The sequence below is a fragment of the Cydia strobilella genome, chromosome Z, assembly GCF_947568885.1.
Source record: "Cydia strobilella chromosome Z, ilCydStro3.1, whole genome shotgun sequence".
NCBI classification, from domain to species: Eukaryota; Metazoa; Arthropoda; class Insecta; order Lepidoptera; family Tortricidae; genus Cydia; species Cydia strobilella.
In genome coordinates, this window is record NC_086068.1 from 4638876 (window position 1) to 4650894 (window position 12019).

General features: G+C 36.9%; 1 protein-coding gene across 1 annotated transcript in view; it reads right to left on the reverse strand.

Annotated features, from left to right (window-relative positions):
* Positions 1-1747, reverse strand: part of LOC134754461 (titin homolog) — a 105366-nt gene extending 103619 nt beyond the window's left edge. The window contains exon 1 of the mRNA XM_063690795.1: positions 1618-1747. Coding sequence (XP_063546865.1) covers positions 1618-1739 — 122 coding nt within the window. The 5' untranslated portion in view covers positions 1740-1747. The remainder of the gene's footprint in view (positions 1-1617) is intronic.
* Positions 1748-12019: the final 10272 nt, after the last annotated feature.

Below are 12019 nucleotides of genomic sequence, written 5' to 3' on the forward strand. Positions count from 1 at the left end.
TGGTAGCTATATTGTTATACCATTAAACGAGCAATTTTTGTATACATATTTCGGGTATCTCGGAAACGGCTCTAACGATTTCGATGAAATTTGCTATATGGGAGTTTTCGGGGGCGAAAGATCGATCTAGCTAGGTCTTATCTCTGGGAAAACGCGCATTTTTGAGTTTTTGGACTCCCAGATATTTGATATATATTAGAGATGGGCCGAATGTTCGGTTGGGTTAAAACTGACTAAAATGCACCATACAAGTTTATACAGATCCGCGGTCTGCACTTTTGAAGTAATCCACATAACATGTAAATGTAGACCCTCAAATATTTGTCAACACCTGGAAATAATATTAAATCACATTTAAAATCGGGTTTATCGCGAATTTATTTTGTTACCTTTATTTACCGATCAGTTAGCCGCGACCACGACCAGTGAAACCTGTGTCGAAACGTCGGTAAATAAAGGTACCAAAATAAATTTGCGATAGACCCGATTTTAAATGTGATTTAATGTGTTCAAAACGCAAAAGTTTTAAATGTTATACCTGGAGATAATGACTCCAACTCTTCTATTACGAAGAAAAAGATACAAACTTAATTAAAAAAGCGATTTGATAGTGTTCAAGAGTCACAAACTTACAATTTAACTGCTTTAATTTAATGTTACAGGAATATAGGATATATCCTATAAATTACCAAAAAGATCGCTCCAGTTACTTGAAAAAAAAAACTGATTTGCAAGACCGAAGTGATCTCATAAGTGTTCCGTTTGTCAAAAGTTTTGCACGGAACACTAAAAATTGTTTATTCGGTAAATACCTATTCGGTAATTCGAACCAAACTATTCGACCGAATACGAACATTGAAAAATATGCCGAATAATTATCAAATAATCGGCCCATCTCTAATATATATGTCGATTTAATTTGGACCATCACTACTATCATGTTTGTTACAATGAGGGCTACCGCGTTTAATTTCGCCGCTAGGGGCGCTAGTGTAGATGAAGGTCTTTCAAAATGTCAAATGCATACAAGTTTTGGGGGTTTAAAGCTTTTTGAATTTTCACTCCTTATTCATAATTGTGGTAAATCTTTGTTTATCTTTGATTAATCATGGTAAACAATAGATATAGCTCAATAAATATTAGTGGTTTAAAAAAGTGCCAACTAAAATATATGCAAAATTAAACAGGTTCAAAAAATGGCACATTTAGACGTTAAAATACCTTTGTGTAGGTATATTAGAACGTATTGATTTTATAAAAATAAGCATAGACGAATTTTGAGATCTGTTTTTCTGGACAGTGGCGCCAACTGGTGAGCACAAAAACGGTAGCCCTCATTAAATAAGTTTATGATATAGTTTTCATATATAAAAACTGTTGGAGCACAATTACCCAGTGGGGAGTAAAGAAGGCACATTTTGGCACATTTTACGGTACCCTTCCTCAGGAATATTGTAAATCAAGATACGCTACGCCACCAAAATGCTATACTAAACATAAAATACACATGATGTAACAGGCATTCGCATCTAAAATCTAAAACCATTAATAATGATATGACTCCACATCTCCGTTAGTTACTACCTGCACAACACTTTAACACTTCACTGCACGTACGATATTCTGAGCACCCAAACCACCCCGAACAACTCTTGTAGTATTAGTACCAGATACCTGGTGTATATCGACGAGCCCCGTACAACTCGACCGGAGTCCGCCTTACAGCAGTTGCTACCCATGGTAACGCATCGCGCGCTTCTGCTGCCTCGGACTGACTAGTTTATTTTTGAAGATGTCTCGGGCTTGCGCGGACGCAGCTCGGGCTCTCGGAGGAAAAAACGTCGTACGTCAACGCTTTCGGTGGACGCTTAGGACGTTTTCCTCGTGAACACGCGTAGGGAACTGGCGTGAAATGAAAAAGTTGGACTTGCCAGTGTAGTGCATACTTGGGCTGTTTATTAGACGATGAGGCTTAGAAAAAAAAAGTACAACTGGTCAAAGTGTTCGTTGGACGCTTAGATAGGTCCTTTTTCTCGCGAACATTTAAACGGAACTAGAGTAAAATGGAAAAAATTAAAATGCTGTAAATTTTTAGGGTTCCGTACCACAAAAGGATAAAACGGAACCCTTATAGGATCACTCGTGCGTCTGTCTGTCTGTCCGTCTGTCACAGCCTATTTTCTTTAAAACTACTGGACCAATTAAGTTGAAATTTGGTACACATACGTAAGTTTGTGACCCAAAGGCGGACATGTAACGTAAACAAATAAATTTTAAACATGGGGGCCATTTTTGGTAAATGAGAAAATTTAAAAACAAAGTTTTACAACTATATAGTGTTACATATCAAATGAGAGAGCTCGTTATGAGAATACCAAATATATATTTTTTGTAATTTTAAAATAAATAGTTTAGAAGTTATTTAAGAAAATAGCCAAAAATGACAATTCCGCCCCTTTATCTCCGAAACACGCACTCTAACGCCTTAAAAATAGAGGCGTGTTCAGATATCTGTGAGCACCTCGGCCGGAAAGTTAAGGGCGATTAAGCCTTAAGGCATTCTCTACCAGTCAACCTATAAGCTTAACCAACGGTAGGTACTGTCATAGTAAATTTTGTAGCACCAGTAAATTCACTGCCATCTATCGACACACGATTAAAACTAAAAATGAAGATGTATTTAAAATACCATAAAACGATATATGGATATTTATTTTATTTTATTTGCATTAATTTATTTTTATATGATTTTGACCCATGTTTTTTCACTGATATGCGTTAAAATTGTTAAATAACAACCGCAACCTTCAACGCCATCTATTCGAGAGTAGGCCAAAGGTAATGGCGCCATCTGTTCGAGAAACAAATGTCTTGGTTTTTAGAGGCACGTTTTTTCCTTAGACTGTATCCATCTATTACGGAGTTATATCTATCAAAGAGGATATATCACGAATTAATGTGGGATATATCAAAGAGTTATATCTTTGTATCTATTTTTGACTTAACATAAACCAAAGAGGATATAATAAGATAGAGCGGTACTGTCATAGTAGATTTTGTAACCACAGTAAATTCACTGCCATCTATCGACACACCTTAAATAAATGCTAAATGATTTTTTTATTTGCATTAATTATTTTTATGATTCTGACCCATGTTCTTTCACTGATATGCGTTTAAATTGTTAAATAACAAACGAAACCGTCAACGCCATCTATACGACAGTAGGCCAAAGCTAGTAGCGCCCTCTGATCGAGAATCAAATTTTCTTGATTTTCGAGGCACGTTTTTCCTTAGACTGTATCCATCTATTACGGAGTTATATCTATCTTTGACATAAACACATAAACAGTTGGGTGTTTACACGATTTTTTACAGATGGCGCTGTTTCGGTATTACCAGCGCATGAAACTAGATGGCGCTGTCTACTAGAGATTACATTTTATTTTTGGTCAAACGAGAACCTTGGATGATGTCATAGTTGTGGCAAAGACTATGTAACTCCGTATTAGATGGATACAGTCTAAGGAAAAAACGTGCCTCGAAAATCAAGAAAATTTGATTCTCGAACAGATGGCGCCACTACGTTTTACCACCTTTGGCCTACTCTCGAATAGATGGCGTTGACGGTTTCAACAGCACTGTCAAGTGTCAACTGTCAACAGCACGCTCCTTTACGTAGGAAATACCTACTGTGACTTCGTATGATCAAGGAGAATATATAGGGTAGAGCGGTACTGTCATAGTAAATTTTGTAGCTACAGTAAATTTACTGCCATCTATCGACACACGATTAAAATGTACATAATATGGATAAAAAAATAATATTTGCATTAATTATTTTTATATGATTATGACCTATGTTCTTTCACTCAACAAACGAAACCGTCAACGCCATCCAGCCGAGAATAGGCCAAAGGTTGGTATTGGTGGTAGCGACATCTGTGCGAGTATCAAATTTTCTTGATTTCCGAGGCACGCTTGTTCCTTAGACCAAAGACCTATTTATATAACTCCGTATAAGATGAATAAAGTCTAAGGAAAAAACGTGCCTCGGAAATTCATTTTTTGCTAAGGGCCACCGTTTACCAGTAATTTACGAAAAACTATAAAAATGGACCCTAACCGTTAGCTTCACCCCCACCAAAGAGGATATAATAGGATAGAGCGGTACTGTCATAGTAAATTTTGTAGCCACAGTAAATTCACTGCCATCTATCGACACACGATTAAAACTAAAAATAAAAATATCAAATAAATTATTTATTTATGGATAAATGGTTTTATTTGCAATATTTGCATTAATTATTTTTATTTTATTTTTACCACTCACTCCTAGGGATGAAAATTCCGGAAAAAATCAATTTTTTTTGGGAAGTTAATAAAATTTCATTATTTTCGGTTTTTTTCCAGTTCTGTTCAGAAAATTAAATACGTCACACACAATGCCACTGATGAGTGATGACAGTGTCAATGCCATAAACAAACACATTAGACATGCAACCTTAACCTACCTGTTTAAATTCCTTATTAAGTATATTCAAAAATACAGAAGTTTTGAAAAAAACTTGGTTTATTTCAGCTTTATTCTTTTCTTCGGAATTATTGTAACCGAAATTTGCATTGTTTTCTCGAAGGAAACTTGAAAAAAACTAGCCGTTTTGAAATATTCCCATAATTTTCCCGGTTTTTTCAACGCTACTCACTCCATATTCCCGTATTCGGAAAGACCTGTGTAGTTTTGTCGAGAATGTTAATAAAGTTAGAATTCCCTATGAACTGTTGATTTGTATTGTAACAGAGCGCTAAAGGCTAATAGATGGATACAGTCTAAGGAAAAAACGTGCCTCGAAAATCAAGAAAATTTGATTCTCGTTCAGAGGGCGCTACTAGCTTTGGCCTACTGTCGTATAGATGGCGTTGACGGTTTCGTTTGTTATTTAACAATTTTAACGCATATCAGTGAAAGAACATAGGTCAAAATCATAAAAATAATTAATGCAAATAAAAAAAATCATTTATCCATATTTAAATACATTTTATCGTATTTTTATAAATATTTATTTTTAGTTTTAAAGTGTGTCGACAGATGGCAGTGAATTTACTGGGGTTACAAAATTTACTATGACAGTACCGCTCTAGTATAAGTTACTCTATGGAACTACGTTAGAAAAGTCGAGTGGCGAGTATTTGTGACTTTGCAAGCCTAGGGTCCTGCACATGCATCATAAGTACCCTTTAGCCACTCACCACTTACACGATTCCTATTTTAACAAAAGGTGGTCTGAATTGCTCTGACATTTTGGCGCAGTGACATGTTATTTTCAAAAATCGACAACTTTGTTTCTGGGTCGTTCTACCGTTTCGTGCCGATTTGGTCCGAGCCCGAATTAAGTGTCAAAATTACTATATTTAACAAGACATTATTTAAAAAACCGGCCAAGTGCGAGTCGTACTCGCCCACCGAGGGTTCCGTACTTTTTAGTATTTGTTGTTATAGCGGAAACAGAAATACATCTGTGAAAATTTTAACTGTCTAGCTATCATGGTTCATGAGATACAGCCTGGTCAGTTGGTCACAGACAGACGGACGGCGGAGTCTTAGTAATAGGGTCCCGTTTTTACCCTAAAAAGTATGCTTACGTTATACGTAGGCGCCTCGTTTAGAATTTAGATAAACTTAATCCTACCAAAGAGGATATAATAAGATAGAGCGGTACTGTCATAGTTAATTTTGTAACCCCAGTAAATTCACTGCCATCTATCGACACACCTTAAAACTAAAAATGAAGATTTATAAAAATACGATAAAATGTAATTAAATATGGATAAATGATTTTTTTATTTGCATTAATTATTTTTATGATTTTGACCCATGTTCTTTCACTGATATGCGTTAAAATTGTTAAATAACAAACGAAACCGTCAACGCCATCTATACGACAGTAAGCCAAAGCTAGTAGCGCCCTCTGATCGAGAATCAAATATTCTTGATTTTCGAGGCACGTTTTTTCCTTAGACTGTATCCATCTATTACGTAATGTATGGTGGAATTGTCTTTCTTTCTTTGGTCTATAAAAAGTCCGCGATGGTATATGTCTATCTTTTAAGGATAACTTACTACTCGTATACCCGTTCTTATCTTCTACAAAAAGGTTTCATAATATGTGGTATTTGCAAATCTAATTTACACAGATACAGTATTAATAACTATCAAATTAATTACGTTAGTTATATTAAGCATTTCATACAGATTACAATGGTCCCTTACACCATAAAATTTAAATAAATATCTCAGGAGTAATCGTAAATTAGAGTTTCATTTCGAGCCATATAACTTCGCTCCTTGAGAAACATAACGTCATTATCCAAGTAAAAAACCGGCGCACGCGCACCGAGGGTTCCGTACTTTTTAGTATTTGTTGTTATAGCGGCAACAGAAATACATCATCTGTGAAAATTTCAACTGTCTATCTATCACGGTACATGAGATACAGCCTGGTGACAGACAGACGAACAGACGGACAGCGGAGGCTTAGTAATAGGGTCCCGTTTTTACCCTTTGGGTACGGAACCCTAAAAACGGGGTTTATAAGAATTATAAGTTAGTAACGCCATCTAGCTCATACAATCGTAACGCACGTAACACGAAAACACATTTCGCCCAGCTCTATTAGAAGCGCCAGAGGGCGCTAAAGTCCTTATGGCGAATAGAGGGAATAAGATTGTCTGTCTGTCTGTCTGTCTGTCCGTCTGTCACCAGGCTGTATGTCATGAACCGTGATAGCTAGGCAGTTGAAATTTTCACAGATAATGTATTCCTGTTGCCGCTATAACAACAAATACTAAAAACAGAATAAAATAAATATTTAAGGAGGGCTCCCATACAACAAACGTGATTTTTTGGCGTTTTTATAGATAATGGTACGGAACCCTTCGTGCGCGAGTCCGACTCGCACATGGCCGGTTTTTTCCTATTGAGGTACGGAATCCTAGAAGCTGTATTCAGTACTTTGGGCAGTGTTGGCCGAACGTTAATTGCAATTAACCATTAACCAGTACAAATTGAACCGTAAACCGTAACGGACGGTTACAGTTTGCGGTTAAATTTCTACTGGTTAATGGTTAATTGCAATTTGCAATTAACGTTCGGCCAACACTGACGTTGGGTACCTTTTGGGGCATACTGTTAGGGCCACTTGAACCATCCCACTAAACCCGAGGTGCCCGAAGTTAAGCGGTTAACCCGTTAACCCAGTGTCAAATTGTACTGGTAATAGTAACCATAGCAACTCCAGGTTTAACCGGTTAACCCCGGTTAGTGGAATGGTGCAACTGACGCTTACAAAAGCAAATATTTTACACAATATTTCAGAATTCGATACTTGAAATACTTCCAATAATATTTGACATCATTCCAATTTTGGTAGCACTTTTGATATTTGACAGGCAATTTTGATCACTCAAATAATTTCATTTCTGTACCATTTCTTACCTTGTCACATTGACAATCAATATTAAAGCTAGGGGACCCTGGGACCTCATACTATTGTCACTGTGACTAGGTACGAAATGGTACGGACATTAAGTGAAGGATACACGGAAAAAACATGTCTAGTCACTTTAGTAACATTTTGAGTAATCGCGGTTTTAAAATTTGGAACCATGTCAAAATGTATGGTATTTCCGTGACCAGGTCTTTTTCAACAAAAAAAAATGTGTTACATATATTATACAGTGGTAGCATAAGATATAAGTAATAGTTCATTGAGAGCTCCACATATTGAAATGAAAATCTAATTTTTCGAAAAAAAGTTACTAGGCATGTTTTTTCTGTGTACCCTTCAAGTATTAAACTCTTGAACCCATCATTGTAGATCTGTGAGGTTATTGTATTGTAGGTTAACACTGGTTTGAGATGTTTTAAACGCTCACAAAACCTTTTGGAACACACAGACGACGCGACAAGTGTCTTACCAACCGACTTATTTATACCGGACGCATGTAAAAACAAATAAACAGTCCCGCCGACAACACAAGCCACGGCCGACCTTATTAAACGTGAACAAGATTCATAATTCATTGACGTAGCCGAGCAATGATTGAATTTAGAATCATGGTTGAAAAGCACTTTCTATCGCTCAAAAACAGTACTTATACTACGAACCTCTAATAAAAGACGTTACATTTCATAATTTTAACGCAAATCGAAATGGAATTGTGTGTATTATAAACGAGAAGTCGTGAAAGCATGTTTTAAAACGTTAAAACATCAAAAAAAAAAAAAAATACGTTCGAAATACGTTTACCAAAACGCCTAACCTCCAAATTTCACTCGCACTATCAAATGTCACAATCAAAATAATGTATACACGCCTCAGGAATTCGGGATCTATATTTACCATTCGTACTGGAACGGCGGCGTCCCGGCCAGGGGTATGAGGACGGTCGCGGTGCCTCCGGGGGCCACGGTAAGGGCCGGCGAGTCTCCGCCGAACGCCGGGGGCTCCATAGGGGTCCGTCGGGCTCCGTTACCGTCCGGGCCGCGCGCGGACGCCCGTGTGCGCGGCACACGTCAGACGAACGGTTTCTCTAAAAATAATCGGGAAAGGAGTATGAATATTTTGCTAATCGTACGTAGTATGAAACAGCTGGGCTCGTGGGTGTGACGTCAGATTTAAAAGTTTAGTGTTTTTGTTTCACAGACATTTTAAGTATGTAATAAAGACTGCTGGAATGGCATTCAGCAGTCGGACTTATAAGAATCATTGACGCTTTTACTTCCTAGTTCGTACTATAAATCGTTAGGTGACACCCAAAACTCACTAATAGGGAATATTACGCGAAACTCTGTGTAGGGGGCGCCAGGTCGCCACTACCACAATCTGAGGGTCTATCGTGAAACAAGAGAATTTATTTATCTAACATCTGTCACTTGCATATTCGAGCGATAAAGAGGCAGATAGCGAATTTTCGGATTCGCGTTTCCCGGTAGGTTTCTGTAAGCAAACCGCCTTGATGCATCAATGTCATATTTTATCATCTCTGAAAACTTGTCAAACACCTGTTAAACGTACAGTATGTATAAGCAAAGATAAATATAACTATACGTTACTCTATGGTTTACTAAAAAGTCTAGTCCTGCACTCTGGTGGCAGAACATTGCAGTAATATCCCCTATTACCACCACAAGTTCATATTAGCCTAGTGAACCGTATCGATAACTAAATAAATTTGATTTTTGTTTAATTATTTATTAGTAATTAGTGGGTTTTGGTTGTCACCTGACTGACGAAATGTGAAAGTATGACTAAGTACATAATGTATGTTACGATATCTGGATAATTTTTTTTTATTTATTTTTTTATTTAATAAAATACAGAGTATTCATACAATAATCATAGCCCCGCAAAACTCAATAATGAGTTTGACTGTGGGGTCATCAGTAATCATAGCCCATACATACATCAGTAATCATCATAGGTAGTATGGTTGCCCTAAATGCCCTAAGGCAAAAAAGGCTAAACGGATTTCGTTGAAATTTGATAAAAAATATAGTTTATAACCAAGAAAAGGGAGTAGGATAGTTTAAGTCTCGGAATTCATCCCTCAAGGGAGTGCAATAGGGAATATGCTATTTAGTACGATAGTATTAGTAACTACTTAAGGCGCGCCTTAAGTAGTTACTAATACTATCGTACCTAGGCGGTTCCCTGAGCCAGAAGGCGAAAAATCTCCTTATATGATCATGTTTTTCTAAGAGGCGTTGATATTCGTAGACGTGGAAAAAATATATGTACTTCTTGACTATATTATCTTTAACATCATAGCTTCCTATACACGAATTATGACACTTCGCTCGATACAATTAATTCCCAAAGTAACCTCTAACTCGGACTTTTATTCAAACTTTACTCGGTTATTTATTATGTGATACTATAAACAAAAAAAAGAAGAGAAGACAATCTTAACTTAAATAGTAATTTCATAGCTTTTGAATTTCGATATTGTAAGGTAACGTTACGTTTTTAAAATAAATAAAAATCGACAAAATTCGATGAAAATGGACACTTGGCGCGCATGATCTTTCCCGTTCTTTCTTGCGAAATGTGACAGAGACAGAGGCAAACCGATGGAACGGCCTTAAGCGACAGGGTGATAGGCTGATTTTAGTGTCACGCAGACCGTCCGTGCGGATTGCTCCGCACCGGACCAATATGTATTATGTTCAGGGAGCGTTATAGCGCGGACGGTCAGCTTTAGCTTTCGCATACGATTTGGCGGTGCGGAACTTAGTGTCCGCGTGACACTAAACTCAGCCAGCTCAGCCTTCACCCTGTTTTAACACTAAAGTACCCTGTGATCTCGAGAGAGCTGTTAAACAGTATAAACATATCAGATACCATCGCCAACACGCCAACATCCTTAGTAGTTAGCTTACTTCCTGTAAGTTAGTTAATATTTTAGTAATAAATATTTTAATTTTGAAGTTTGTATACTATATTTTAATTATAATTGTTTTTTTTATGGTTCAAAGCTTTTATGAGCCATGTTGTTGTTTGAATTAAATGAATACAATACAATTAGCAGGAAATTATAAAGCTTACTTTTGGGAATTATTTAGGTACATATATGGTAGTTTTTACTAGTGGCCGACCGAAACCGAAACCAGCGGGCTTAGCACGGTAGCATTTTTATCGCATGTCACCATGCCTGTCACGTTCTAACAAGTATGTAAGTGCGAAAGTGACAGGCATAGTGACAGGTGATAAAAATGCAACCATGCTGACACCGCTAGAGTTCCGGCCGAAACAACCTTCGGCCGAAACATGAGTTTTATATCGAAACCTACCGAAACCGAAAGCTTTGTCGAACACTGCCGAAAATACTGGAAAATACAGACTTACAGCTTACAGAGCTACCGCGAACACCGAAGTTCGCAAATTGCGGGCATCTTTCTCTGTCACTCTAATTCGTAGAATCGTGTCAAATTAATGTTTTTTTATTTTTAATTTATGACCTGAATGCTTTTAAACCAAATCTCATAGAACAAAACTAGGGACAGGTAATAACCTATGCTGGTGCCATCTATACAAACCTTTGACACTTGCTAACCCCGTTGCGAAGAACATCCTATCCTCTCTCGGACGTACCTTATCTAGTAAGCTCAAGAAGCGAATGACCCTGAGGTACGTAAGTTAGTGTAAGTTCCATGATTTGCAACGAGATGGCGCTGTTCTGGTACAGCTTTAATACTTTCAACGTATAACTCCGTATAAGATGGATTTACAGTCTAAGGAAAAAACGTGCCTTGGAAATCAAGAAAATTTGATTTTCGAACAGATGGCGCCATCACGCTTTATCACTTTAAGCCTATTCTCGACTAGATGGCGTTGACGGTTTCGTTTGTTATTTAACAATTTTAACGCATATCAGTAAAAGAACATGGGTCAAAATCATATAAAAATAATAAATCATTCATTCATTCAAATGCAATCATTTATCCATATATAAATACATTTTATGGTATTTTTTAGTTTAATCGTGTGTCGATAGATGGCAGTGAATTTACTGTGGCTACAAAATTTACTATGACAGTACTCCTCTATCCTATATATCCTCTTTGATATCAGCATTATCAGCCAAAACGAACTTATAGATTTAAATTTAGAATTGAATTATGATAGTTTTGATTCTCTTTGCTGACCCGATAGATAAGAGAGGGGTCAATGAAAACTAAAGGGGTACAAAAATAAACGTAATTAGTTTTAAAGTTATTTACGATACAAGTGCGGAAAAGAGGAAATTCGAAACGAGTGGCGATAAATTAAAACACGACCGCAGGGAGGCCCTTTAAACTTTCGACATATGCACGAAAAGTGCTATTTGACGCACTAGTGCGAGAAAGTAGCACCATATGTACTGAAAGCCAAACCATGCTAAATCGGAGTTAGCTTTTCGGTAAATATTTTTCTATGACATATCGTATCAATTAAATTCTATACGAATCAAAACGAAT